The 14,916-nt window shown below is 36.2% G+C and overlaps 1 protein-coding gene across 1 annotated transcript in view; it reads right to left on the reverse strand.

Moving 5' to 3' along the window:
- The window catches only part of LOC149532328 (hyperosmolality-gated Ca2+ permeable channel 1.5-like), a 189,633-nt gene that overhangs the window by 90,980 nt on the left and 83,737 nt on the right, over positions 1-14,916 (reverse strand). Inside the window, exon 3 of the mRNA XM_089807485.1 lies at positions 667-802. Within this exon, the coding sequence (XP_089663611.1) occupies positions 667-802 (136 nt within the window). The remainder of the gene's footprint in view (positions 1-666; positions 803-14,916) is intronic.

Raw genomic sequence — 14,916 nt, forward strand, 5'->3', positions numbered from 1 at the left:
ATGCTACGTGATTTGAATTTTTTAAAGATCCGACATAAATCTTCCCAAATTTAACTTTTAAAAACTTTATTAATGCAATTTTTTAAAACAACTGGTATAAAACATTTCTGCACCAAATGAGAAAGACAAGTAAAATATTTTTCTATTTTGCGACTTTATTTTTCTGGGTTCTTTTCTAATGCAACTACTATTTTTGCATATTATTAAGTGTTAAATTAACTTATAAATATTTATGTAGCATTTCTGTGTCAAATAACTTAGAACACTGTTAAATACAAGTGTATGTGTTATTTATTAATGTTGTATCCAGCCGTATTCATATTGAAGGTTTTAAAAATGGTCGTATCCATACCCAATACCATATCTGTATTTGTATCCATTCCTGTATCCATGCAACTTTGAACAAATTAACTCACCAGCAATGTCATTTTCAGAATCGAAACAATTGTACAAAGGCATTCAAGAAATGAAGAAATTTAAATGAGAAACAATTCACTGAAGCCAAAAAAAATACAAGTTCAAATCTTTCTGCTCAAACATGCCACACAGTGAAAGAACACAGAAATATTCAAATATATAAAAAGAGAAGTAAATCAATTGTAATTTCTTTTACCAACATATAACTAGATAAAAAAAATAGTTTGCACCACTCAAAATCAAACCTACAGTGAATTGATCTGCACGACGCTGTTGTGAAGCCATAAACCGTATTCTCATGGATGCTATTTTATCATATTCTGTGTAGAGAACAAAGCATGTCCATATTGCAAAAACGTATGCCATTGCTAGATGAGCCCAAAACCTATTTCACCAAACAAGAAATAGCCAACATCAGATCCAAAGGATTACGATGCAAACTCTACCATAAGTAACATGACTAAAACAGACTTGAATAATGAACTTAATAATGTGCAGCAAAGCATTTGTTAACTACAGTCTCAGCTTTTAGAGTTTTCTATTTAGGATATTTTGAAATTAACTTCAATAAAACAATACGACTACAGCATACAAAATACAGAAGATTAAAATAGAACAATTTTATTAATTTAGAAAACAGTTACAATCGTATCTCCTTCTTGGAAGATTCAATATGTGTTTGTGCCACTAAATCTGCTTGATTTATTACTTTACAATCTTTTATTGGCAATTAAGATGTTACTGAATCACAATCCCTCAAGCAGACTTGGCCAATGTAGGACTCCCCAGTTGATCTCTTTCTTGAAATTAGAAGCAACCATCAATTATCCTTCAGATCATTTATTATTTTTGGTTCCAGAAAGCTTACAATAGTCCGATCCTGAACTCTGAAGATACATATATGTATAATAAATTTTAATTATCAACAAAATGCATAACACAAGATGCCCTAATCTTCAATAAACTCATAATATAATACCTTTAGCATAGTGCTGCACCAGGCTAGTGAGTTCAAATTTCAACCATGGAAGCATCAAACTTGCTTCAGTATACTCATAATATAATACCTTTACCATAAAACCATCAGGCTTGCTTCAACATTGTTCAGTTCAAGCAGGCAAACAATATATGTAGGAACAAGCCTGGGAAAAGGCCTCTATTTGTGTACTAATGTTCAAGGGATTTATTTTCAACCCCCAGTTCTCTGTCAGGAAAGAACATACAGTTATACAATAAAATACTCCTTAAGCAATGAAACACTCCAAGAAATCTCGTCCTATGAGAGTTAAACCTTCTACACTATTTTTCCTAAGTAGAACTCGTAATTATTACAATAATAGCTGCATTTATAATTTGCATTTTGTTTTGTTGCTCCTGATGTCAAAAACTGGCAGTAATCATAATGCCTACAAAGCACCCTAAAGGAAGTTGAAGACTAGGATGAGCTAATACCTTCATAATTTGTGTTTGTGGCATCCACTTCCTAATCAATTGAATCGTTCAAGCATATGTCACCTTTAAGGTACAACTGAATTTCAATATCCCTCTGTTCTTATGGAAGAATGGATGCCGTGAAGTAGAAAATGGGTTGGCCTATTGGAATATAATTTATTATAGTTTTTAAGACAATAAAAAGACATGTATACTTCATTAAATTTGCAAAACAAATGTGTGAACCACCTTGTCTTCACCACTGTCTAGAGGAAAATTAGAATCAGGACAAGTTAATCATTTAAGAGAAAAGATAGTGTTGGTAAACAGATTTGTCACCTAACTCTATATTCTTTCGCCCACAAAGGTGACAATTGAAACTAACAATTGAGCCAGGTTTACACCTACTCTCTGCTTATTTTACAAGGCGCAGCTACCTTCTAATAATATTCAAAGAATAAACTCCATGCATGCTTTTAATTGGAAAGCTTTAAAAGGTAAGTATCATATGTAATGTCTCTCCCATTTGATCATGTTGAGACTCATGAGTGGTCTACACCCTTGGTGTGATTGGATTTATGATATGGTTTTGGTAGACTGTTTATGCTTATGCCTGATCGATGAGATTATGGTTCAGGATTATCGATGGATATTGTTGAATTTATTGTGATGTGCTTATGCTATGGGTATTTACATCGCTCTTGCAGTTAACTTTTATCATGGGGCAAATGAATGGTTTAAATAGATTATTTTAATGAAATTAACTAAATGATTATTTACACGATTTCGCGCACTATTGCTTCAACTATATTATTATTGTGCATCTACACTTGATCGGGTTGTTTATTGTGCAGGACCTGTATCCTCAACAATAGCACAAGGAGATATTGATCAGACCTTTCATGTTGAGCCAATGTCATCCCTGTATGGGCAATATATCCTTTATTGTTATATTAACCCTCCGTCAATTGGTAAATCTAGATTCATTATGCATTTTTTTTAGACTTGTGAGCATGTTTATGCATTTAGGAATCCACAGTGGTCGTGGAAGTTATTAAAGTATTGTGATTTAAACATTTAAATGGAATTTTATATTTGATTTAAATTAATTTCTATTACTGGCTAATTTGTCATAGTTAAATCCCAAGCAATTGGGGTTGCCAAATTTATTTGGGTTAAGGGACCTAATTAGATTATTTTGTTTAAATGGTCTAATTTATATTTCACTTTGTAGAAAGTGCATATATTGGTTAGAAGTGAGAATAAGTGAGTTTATTCTCACTTCTCACATTTTAATTTAGGATTTTTGGAGCAAATCCTCCCAAACCCCTTGTGAGCTTTTCAGTGTTTTGTTCGTTGGGTGAGTTGTGCTCATGGGATCACTGTGAGAATAGGCTCATTGCATTCGGAGCAGAAAACTCTTCCTTTGTTGAGCTTTTGGTCAACGTTGGCACTTCCATTATATTTTGGCATCCATTTCCGTTTCTGCCCTTTTGGCTGTGAAGCAGGGCATTTCCATTTTAATAGTTTTGGCCCGTTTCAACTTCTATTTTTTATTGCTTTAGGATTGGAGGTTGAGAACTAGTGTTCCCCTCCGCTTCCATATTTTTATTTGGTCCAGTTGGGCATATGCAAGCAAATTGGAGTTTGTGACTTTGAAATTTATAAGTTTCGAGCCATTATACTGGTCGATTTTGCATACAACCTTAGAACTTGATTTTTATTTGACTTTTGAGAGTTTGGAAACCATTTGGATAATGGGTTTTAATTTCAACAATTTTTTCGAACCTTCGTTTCTGAGCGAGTTTTGCATCGCATCATTTTGCGTGCTGCCTAGTTTTCTCGGATATTTCTTGGCATTGATTTTGGTCGTGGATTCAGAATGATTGTTAGGTTTCCAATTTAGCCATGTTTGCAAGATGAAGAAGTTGGAAGAAAAGGTAATGCTCAAGACTCTAAGAGGATGCTACAAGGGCTGACTTCAAACTCAAGCTCCAGGGAGAATTCAACATCAAGGTCATCCAAACAAATTCCAGATGGAGATCAAAATAAGCATGCAAGATCAAAGTACATAAAGGCAATTCCAATTGCATAAAGGCCTCTTCATAAAAATCAAATGCAATTCAAATCCAAGATGCAAGTGCAAGGTGGGGCCATGAGGAAAAACTTTCAGAAAATGGATAGTTTCAGAAGAGTTCGTCAAAGTTAGCAAAGTTGAGTATCAAGATTTTCTTCATCAAAGTTACCTCTAACAATTGAGAAAGAAATGTTTGCAGTTTCCACAGACACATTACACAAGCCATGATTCAAAGCACATGTTCTTAAATAAATCTGCAGGATAAGGATGATGTAAGAAACCCTACCAGTTCTAACTTTACCACTGCATTTTCTGATTTAACAGTGCCATGACATTTCATCAAACACTTAGCGAATGATCTTGCTGATTTGAGTTCCTGTTTGTCTTGTTATGGTTCGGTATGTTGCAATTGATGTTTTTTGAATGCTTCTAATAATGTTAAGTTGACTAATAATTGTTGGAATTTATAAATAAATCAGATTGTCTGAAACTCCATTAAGTTACTCTTTAATTTCAAGGAGCTTCCTGTAGTTGTCAGCAGCTGAACTTTAATAGCTGCTCAGTAATCTTATCTCATCCTTTCAATAACTTAGCTGTTAAATTTTTTGAAGCTCCTCCCTTTGGTTAGTGATTAAGTTTCCAAGCTGGTCCAATAACTTAGCAATCAAGGTTCCAGCATTATAAATAGAAGAGAATGGTTTTCGTTTGAGGAGTAAGCAAATGCAACCAAGTTCAGAGCTTAGAACAGAGTATGTGCCAGAAAACAACATCAGTTGTATCTGCAACAGCAAATAGTCTGTTTTTGTACTATGTTTCAGCAGAGAAGTTTCAGCATTAAATTGCTTGATTGTGTTGCCTTGTAGAGCAGTGATTGCTCCAAGCAAAGACAGTTTGTTTCCAGCCCTGTAGTGTTGTATGTTTTTTCATTCAGATTTCTAAATGTATTAGTTTGTTTCAGAATTAAATAGAAAGCAAGGAGATATCTTGCATACTCCAGCTCTTTTGTTATTATCTCCATTTGAGTTTATCTCCACTGCATGATTGGAAAATAGAGTAGCAATCTTTGTGCATCCATCACTCTGTTTTTTTGTTTGAAGCATAAATTGTGATTTGTTTGGAATCAGTTTTTGCTTCTAAAATCTTTACATGGTATCAGAGCTATTAAACACTTAATCCTAGTGAGTTTGGGCACTTGTGTTTGTTGGGTATTTGAAGTTATTGTGCAAGACACATGGCTGGAGATGAAAGATATGTTTGGCAGAAATCACCATCCTTTAATGGACAAAACTATCATGTTTGGGCAAGAAAAATGAAGACCATTATGATAGCCTTAGTTACCGGATTCGTGCCCTAGAGGCTGGATCCGGATTCGTGGCTAGATTCATCCGGATTCTTCCAGATTCTTTTTTTTTGAAATTTTGAAATTTTTTTCGATTATTTTCTTATAATCATAGTGGATTTGATCCATAGATTCATACTATAAAATGATTTAGAATCATAGGTTCATAGTTTGAAATGATTTAGTTTTAGAAATATGTATATTTCTCTCAATTTTTAGTATATAATACTATATATATATATATACACACACACACACACACACAAATCCTCCATGAATCATAATTGGGGACAAAAATTACGAATCTATGGATCCGATTCACGTGCTTGAATCGGATTCGTTTCAGGAATCGATAACTAAGATGATAGCAAATGATTTGTGGCACCTTGTGAAAAGTGGTTTCACAAATACTACTGACGCTGCTCAGTTTGCTGCCCTCACAAATAATCTAAAGACTTGGTTGAGAGAAACAAGAAGGAAAGGTGCTAAGGCAATGAGTCTGATTGAAGCAGCCTTGATAGAGGCTTTATTTCCAAGAATAGAAGCAGCTAGTTATTCCAAGGAAGCTTGGGATATTCTTCAAACTACATTCAAAGGGACAAATCAAGTTCGTGTTGTGAAGTTGCAGATGCTTCGAAGAGAGTTTGAGTCTCTTCTTATAAAAGAAAATGAATTTGTTTTAGAGTTCAACTCTAGAGTCTCTAGTTTGATAAAACGGTTGAAAACTAATGGAGAAGAGATTTACGAACAAAGAATAGTGGAGAAAATCTTGAAGAGTTTACCTCAAAAATTTGATACACTTGTGATTGCCATGGAAGAGTCAAAAGATTTGTCCAACTTAATAGTTGATGAGTTGATGGGTTCTTTCCATACTTACGAGCATCACATTAATAGGTCTGCAACTTCTTCCCATAAACTTTGTGGTTTTTCATTGGACATTAATATTATTATCTTATCTCACGAGCTAGCTTTCAAAGCTCAAGCCCATGCAAGAGGTAGGGGGAGAGGAAGAAATAACTCTGGAGGTGGTTCTAATTTCTAAATGAAGAGGACGTGACAACTCCTCACAGCGAAATGTTGAAGGAGAAAGCTGAGCAAAAGCAGTTGGCCATGAGGGAGTAGGCAACTCTTTGAGTAGTATGATTGAAACAAAAAAGAAAACAGGGGACAGTCCAGGTTCAATCAAAGGAACACAATGTCCCCCAATTGATTAAATTTTTGTTTCCATTGATTGTGTAGGTAATAAAAGGGGGTTGAACCAATCAATCTCTGAACTAGCGAAAACCAACCCATTGTGCAAAGAACCAGGTCGAAGACCAAATCTAAGAAACAAGGCAAGATGGCTACTTAAGACGCTGTCAAAATGAACTTGGACAAAGAACAAAGCACAGAGTCTATGGATAGTGAGCAACAGGTTCAAGCGGCAATGGATAGTGTAACTCAAGTGGTGAGTGAATTAACAACCTCAACAAAGGATTCAGGTAAAACCAAGCCATTGCCATCAATTACTAGTTTAGTCAACAAAAATGAATCTTGGTTCCTACAGTGGTGTCCATTCAGGATACGGTTAGTAAGTACAATTTCAAGACACTCTCAAACTGAAGAAAATGAAGAGTGTGGCTCATATGGTCACAGATTATAAGACAAGAGTTACTACAAAAGTTGTGCTTTACAAGCCAAAGAAACGTTCCACTGATTTAAATGTTGGTGACTTTGAAGTTACCAAAAGTTGATCTTGGGGTACTAAACCACGAAACTAAAGAACATTTGCTGCAGTATTCAACCCAGGAAATACTAGTTCAATCGCAGAAAGATGGCAAAGAGAATAGGGAATTGAAACAAATAATTAATTTAATAGTGGAATACATTGATTCTCTCAGCAGACTCAGAGCGCTTCCACTGGTTCAAGCACCATAGAACTTTGATCCGAACTCCCTTGAGAGTAAGAAACTCCTAAACCGTCTACAGAGAAGTAAATTGGTGGCCTTGGCAATGGATAATTGGATCGGCAACATAATTGAGGAGGGGAAAGTTCATTCGAGAATCTAGTATGGTCTTCAATGATGTTGAGGCCCTACTCGAAGAAGAGAAAACTCAATTGCCTGCATGGGAGGCTGAAGAAACCAAGTGGTCCGTTGTGGTCACCTAGATCAGCGAAGTGGAACAATATGGTGTCAACAAGTTTCTAGTTGAAAACCACCTGAAAATTGTGAATCCTAGCATGCTATATGTCCTCAAAGAGAATACGACATAGAGATGCTCTGTAACCAAGTCGACTATCATGAAAGCACAGGACATCGAGGGAGAAAATGAGGATATGCATATTAGTCTCACTAAGGACATGAAAATCATGAATACTGCCAGTGCTCTGTCGTATGAAGAAGGAAGTTTGGACTTGGAGACTCTAATCAAGACATTCAAAGAGGAAATGGAGATGGTGAAAGAAGGGGTGAATCCCACAGCTACGGATTTCACTAAGGTCGCCTAGATAGAAGCTATGTTAGCCTTGTGCATGGATCACCTCCCCGAAGATATGTTGAATAGGTCATGAAGATGTAATGTTTCAAGGATATATGGAGAATTAAGCTCATGAGTTTCAAGAACCCTACTTCTAACGCTTTGCAAGAATTTTTGTGCGCCTTTCCCATTGGGGAATTAGCACATGGTCCTACCAACCAAGATGAGCAAATGGAAGATCATGGACATAGTTAATCTACTTACTTGAAGTTTCTTTTAATTCCCTCTTATGTTGTTTAGAACATTTGGGGACACGTGTTACCTATTTGATTGCTTAGTTGTAATAACTATTACTGTTGAATGCCTGAGGATTGGGTTTTCAGGGAGACCCTAAGGCGATTTGAAACTACTTTAAGATAAAATAGGCGTTAGAAAAAGGAAGTGGAAAGAAGACTTAGAACGTTTTTTTTGGTAGCATTTGAATTGATTGATTTTTGATGAATGTTGTTAAGATAGTTTTTGTCTTAAGCTTTGAATCGAGATAATAGGAGATGGTTTATGGGAATGATCTGAATCTATGTTATTTGGATTGTAGAAATGAAGATTTATTTGTGAATGCTCACTTTCTTTTCCTATACTATCTTGCTATCTTGAAGTATATTATTGTGATTAATTCATGTGCTACTATGTAAATTTTTTATAATCTTTATTCATGGAAACGTGAGAAGTTTAGGTCTTTTCTTGTTTTAGTGATATCTGTTGAACTTAATATATTTTAGCCCCTTATCTAAGAGTAAGGTGTGCAGCCTTCATGTTTTCTTTTTAAAAGAAATTGCATATATTTAAATTAGTTGATTCATTGAACATCAAACGAGAGAATTGTACCTCATAAAATTCAAAGGGAGGTGAATCATTGAACCTACCCAACTGTTGTGAACCTTTTCTTTCTTCAAATATAGGGTAACAAAGTCTTGTTAATGAGGTATTTTTAAGAAGACAAATATGTTCACCAACACGTACCAAAGGAGCAAAGACAAAATTTGATGATAAGGGTGTGAAGTGTATCTTCACGGGTTGTAGTTCAAAATCTATGGCATATAAATTGTATAACCCTGTTACCAAGAAGATCATCATTTCAAGAGATGTTGAGTTTATAGAGAATGGGTCTTGGGATAGCTCGGTGGATACATCATCAAACACTTCAAGTAAAGTGTCTATTATTGATGAAGATGATGAGTTTGAAGATATAGATGGCTCCAGAAAGCTCCCGTGTAATGTCCCCTTTTTCTAGGACATTAGAATTTTGTGTCGTCAGCTCACTTCACCTAGGTTTAGGGGGCAAAAAGGTTCTTTACGGGGTTCAGTTTGAGGTTTGGCCTAGACATTTCCAATTTCAGACCCATCAGAGCAGTTTTGGCAGGTTGATAGGATACTTACTATTTTTAGTAAGTAAACAGAGCTCAATATTCTTGATATCCCAGTGTTGGTTTGGAAGTGTCTCGCCGAGAGCTTTCCATCGAGCTATTGCACGTGCTTATCTGAGTTCGTTTGATCAATTATTTTAATGCCTAATGATTATATGGTTTACTGACTAGTGACTATTAAAGTTCATTTAACTTGTCACTTTATTTTTAAAAAGGTACTATATTCACTTAAGTGACTAAAGGACAAAAAGGTGTTTTATCCCACATTGCTTAAAAGAGCGTGTATCACATTGAGAAAAGGGATAAAGGTACAACAAGCTCCACATGGGAAGTTATGAAAAATATAATATTTAAAACAAATATTAATTTGGGCGCTGGAAATAGTTACTGGTTATCTCTTCGAGGACGCAAACCCTTGAAGAAACTTTTGGAGGTTGGACACAAACCTAGCCTTCTTGCAGGTTTTATCTACATTTGCCAATCTAACTATTATTTATGTTTATAAGATTGGATTATTTGGATTATTGCATGTTATTGTATTATTGATATATAATACAGTAACATCTTTGGCGGATATCTGAGTTAACTCCTAGTTTATACATGTACTATCTAAATATTGGAGGAATAAAACAAGCTTTTCTGAGTTTTCTTGTATGTGAATCTGCTGGTTAGAAATTGATTGAAGTTCTGAAATTTACATTGAATATTGGTTTTCTGTTCGGGTTTAAATCTGCACTTTATATCACGGATTTTTTGGGTAAAATATCTAGAAAGGGATATTATAGTGGTATCAGAGCTGGTCTTCCTGCTAGCCTATGTGATTTCCTAGTAACAAATTTAATAGAGATTGCAGCATCAAAAGTAATTTCTATCCAATTTGGAAGGCATGAGATTTTAACAAGAAGTTTTATGAATCCAAAAATATTTAAAACTCCGGTGGCTTATTGTGACTGGGCAAGCTCAAGGACAAAAAACCCTTGGGATATGTGCAAGAAGTCTAGATGTAGCCCAGCTTTGTACATGGTCTGAAAATCAGTATTACAATATATTATCACAGGTGATGGGATAACTGGAATTCTTTAGAGAATGCAAGTAGTTATCTTAGTGAGTTGAATCCATGACAAAGAGAAGTAAGTATAACTGATATTGTTTGGAAGTGATTGGCATTCGGCTTGTGCTCTCATTAGAAGCATTCAAAGATATCAGTCGGGTGTCTTGTTTCTACGTTTCAGACAGTGAAGAAGGAAGATAGGCCTTGCTTCAGTCTCACGAAAGTTCGTTGTGAGTGGGGACACGGCTACGGAAGACTCATTATATTCACTAGTTGCGAAGGTTGAGCTCAAAAAGATTTTCTCAACCAAAATGGTATTGAAAATTAAGGAGACGAGCTTGTCAGCTAATCAAGAGAAGTCTTTATTCGAGTTATCAGAGGTTTTGTTGGATAGCATCAGATTTTGTGGAAGGTCTTCAATCTTGTCCAGTATATTCAGGTTGGACGTTTTTACATTCCTCACATATTTTAGTTAGTTTTCCCAATCGTAGAAGTGGGTCAGTTGGAAGCCTGGTGTTGAGCTTGATAAAGAAAATACACAGTTTGTTTCTTGGCATTGTAGTTAAGACATTCTCAGCAGCAAAAGGGCCTTAACCGCGGCATGAGAGAGGTCTCCTAATGGGTCAAGGAATAGCTACAGGTCAAGTTTGTGTGGTTACGTAGACATCAGTTATTACCTTGGACAGGCCGGAAGCCATTCATGGCTTTATCTTTCCATAATTGGGCCAATTTGATGCACGTGAAGGGCAGTGGTTTCACACAGCACGAGTCACGGTAAGGAAGCACCTTCACCACCAAATATTGACCCCACTATACATCGCATACAGGGAATAGTTCAACTAGTGGCTGGCCACGTAGCAAACAAAACTCGGCTCCTGACCAGTTCAGGAAGTACATGTTTTGGAGGAACCACCCAAAATAAAGGTGTCTAAATTCCCAACATACACCCTCTATGCACTACACTATCTAAAGGATGTCAACTTAGGACAGAAAGAATTTTTTGTAGAGACATGTAAATGTGAAGAGATAGTGATGAAACTGTGGGTACATGTAAAAGGGTATGAGATAAAAATGGCAAGCCAATATTTACAATGCAGCCCAAATATTGTCACTGTGGTTCCAAGTCAAGATGGCCATATTATAAATGTGGTCTGAAATTCAATTTCAAATATTTGAATAGGTATTATTGAGAGAATAAAAGGAAAGAGAAATATTGCACATTGCTTGCGATTTGTTGGTATTTGACTATAATTAAGGTGAACCCCCAAAATAAGAGGGTAATGCCAGTATGGAGGAGTAACAAATCAAGTATGAAATAAATTACTAGAAGTTTTCCTTGTCTCACTGTCAGCTATATTGATATGAATACTTAACATCGAGGTCAGTCTGATTTAGTTTGGCGGATTTTATAGGCATTATTACTGGTTAAACTTCTCAATTCATAACACTTAAACAGACAGTGGTACAGATCTTTTTCATAGAATACTTATATAACTGAAGGAGTATGGGTGCGTGGTAATTGTTTGATTAAATGCCTCAGTTGCGAAACAGATACTCAATGGTCAATTTTAGTTAGATTATTACAGAGGTCAAGCCATTTGGAGCAGACAGTAAAATGTGTTTGGTACTGTATTATGTTTGCCCAAAGAAGTATTGATTACACTGCAAGTGTTTCACAAAATTCCCATCAGCGTAGTACTCCATTATTGTTTCATTCCAGCAAAGAATACTATTGTTTGCATGATAAGTATTCATCAAAATATCTCAGTTTCAAAACAGCATTCTCTGGTCGGTTTTAGTAAAGTATATTACAGTAGCTTGACATGCTAGAAAGATATATATCCGTAATGATGGAAGAAGTGAAGAGCCCAAGGCAAGTCAAAGATCCTTATGAATGTAGGATTGAAGTAAAGAGACTGTACGATGATTATAACAAATTCCTGTCGAAGCTTCAAAAAGAATTTCCTTTCATTGATTATGTGGACCTTCAGCTAGAGCTACAAAACAAGACGGATATGATAGGAAACAAATATTATGAATTGGCTCGAAATCTCCTTGCAAAGGACAGTTACAGAAATTTGCATAGGGAAGATATCAATCAACTTGATAGTAGTACAAAAAAAGAAGAGCAACCTTCACATGATAATATGCAAAATACTAATGATGGAACAAGTATACTAATGGGTAATTGAGAGACAGAAGTAACTTATGGAACTGTTTACACTAGTCCTCCTGATGAGCATATTGATGGCCCGGGTAGAAGAGTTGACCAAACCACCAACATTGGCAACTCTCCATCTTATTTTGACGTGGAAAACACCAGCATCTTATTTGGTGACATGGAAATTAACTTGGATAAATTTTATGGTGATACTAGGCTGGAAATTATGTCAAATATTGAGGAGAAGCAAATGGACCGCAATGTTGGCAGGATAGATGATCCAACACACGTTGAGTTAGAGGACATATCTGAAAATGTTGTTCCCCTAGGTGATGAAAAATCAGAAAATTCTATGGAGGACAGCCCACTTGTGTTTGAAGGAGATGATCAAAAACCATTATCACTCCTTGAGTTATTGGATATGATTTTGGTCAAAAAGAGGACAAGATTGTCCAAGTGTTGACGAGGATAGATGATTCTTCCAATTTGATTGAGGATCTGATACAGAAGATTGTGATAGAAAAGAGGCATGGGAATGTATGTGGTGTCACAAATCCTCTTTTACATACTATCTTTGAAACTTTGAAAATGATAAAATATGAGTACTTGCAACTATTAATGGATAGAGATCTAGCAATAAAATTTGGAAGGGACAAGGAGAGTGAGGTAGATGCGCTATGCCTTCAATTGAGCTTAACACATTACACCATCCACTAAGCTGAAAATCAAATGAGTGGGGCAACCACTTATGAAGAAGACAATTGTGGTTCAAGGGTACAAAAAATCACACAAATCATTAAAGAAATTCATAATGTGAGTAGATGTGAAGGCAAACAATGTAATTCAATCACGTGTCTTCCGTTTGAGACTTTCCATGATGACAAATATTCTATGAACCAGCAAGTTGATGAGTCTGGAAATTCTGAATTTTATGACAGCAGTCGTACATTTTCACATAAGCACATGGTTAGTGATACCACAAGTGAAGATAATTCAGAGATCACAATTAATGGTGAACCTTCCTTTTATGAAGACTTTGACATGAGCGAGGATACCTATGGTGGAGTAGGAAGTTCAGATTTATCCTTGGCTTTCTTTGAAGGGGTGTTCAGCTTATCCAAAGATTTATCACCTAGCTCTTATGAGATGGCCACGGCCTACTTGTTGATTGGTGATTTTTCTTGTTGGTATATTCTAGCTATCAGTGATTTGCCTGTGTATATTGGTAATATATTCGTTGATTCTATTTGGCCTTCAAGGGTCAATGAGTTATTTGCAGATGAGTGGGGAGAACACACATTACCCTCTGTTTCACATGAGGTGTTTACATTTTTTATTCAGCGGGATATTGAAGACAGTGTTAGCACTCATGATGTTGGTGATTCACCACCCACTCTTTCCTTTACCTAGGATCATGTTGATTGGGTAATCTGGAATCCAGGTGTTAATAGTATCTTACATCTGGAGGATTATACTGTGTTGTTACATAGTCACATGATTATGATCTGGGTGTTTCAGCCTTTTGACACATCAAAGTTCCAGAGATTAAGATTACTCCATTCCCACCAGGGTGATATGATGGTGGAGTCAGATTAGCCAAATCTATCGTTGTCATCAATACAGATATTAAAGGAGTGGTACAATGGTACAGATATTTTAGGAGCTGGTCAGGGGTATCTCAGACAGTGCACTAGTTCTCACTTGGGATCCACGTGGAGCTTCCCTATGTATTGCTTTTTATCAGGGAGCTTGTTGGAGAGTTTGGTTGCTATCATCTTGGGGTGAATATTGGTATATTGTTGACCTCCCATCTTCACTTGACAGTAGAGACTTGCAGAGTCACTCAGGGAGTGAGGCATTCATGCTGACTAAGGGTATTGGCACACAGGACAGCAGCACATGGTAGTTGGTGTCCGCTTATGGTGAGACTTGGGATCCTAGCATTTAGTTATTTGGCACATCAACTCCTATTGTATTGTTTCACCATTCCGGATTTGGGATAATGCATGCCAGGTTACATCGGCTAAAGAGTAGAATCTCGTTCTCAAGGCAAGTATGGGATCCTGGCATTTGGTTTCTGCAGGTATGAGCAGATTGCTTGAGGGCAAACAATCTTTGAGAAGGGGGGCTTTGCTATGTCCCCTTTTTCTGGGACATTATAATTTTGTGTTGCCAGTACACTTTGCCTAGGTTTCGGGGGCGAGAAGGTTCTTTACGGGGTTCAGTTCGAGGTTTGGCCTAGACATTTCCAATTTCAGACTCATCATAGCAGTTTTGGCAGGTTGATCGAATACTTACTATTTTTAGTAAGTAAATAGAGCTCAGTATTCTTGATATCCCAATGTTGGTTTGGAAGCGTCTCACCGAGAGCTTTCCAACAAGCTATTGCACGTGCTTATCTGAGTTCGTTTGATTAGTTATTTTATTGCCCGATGATTATATGGTTTACTAAGTGACTATTAATGTTCATTTAATGGTCACTTTATTTCTAAATAGGTACTGGGTGTTCACTTAAGTGACTAAAGGACAAAAAGGTGCTTTATCTGCTTAAAAGAGCGT

This window comes from Cupressus sempervirens, chromosome 10 (genome assembly GCF_028749045.1).
Source record: "Cupressus sempervirens isolate cs-2001-9-10 chromosome 10, ASM2874904v1, whole genome shotgun sequence".
Classification (NCBI taxonomy): domain Eukaryota; kingdom Viridiplantae; phylum Streptophyta; class Pinopsida; order Cupressales; family Cupressaceae; genus Cupressus; species Cupressus sempervirens.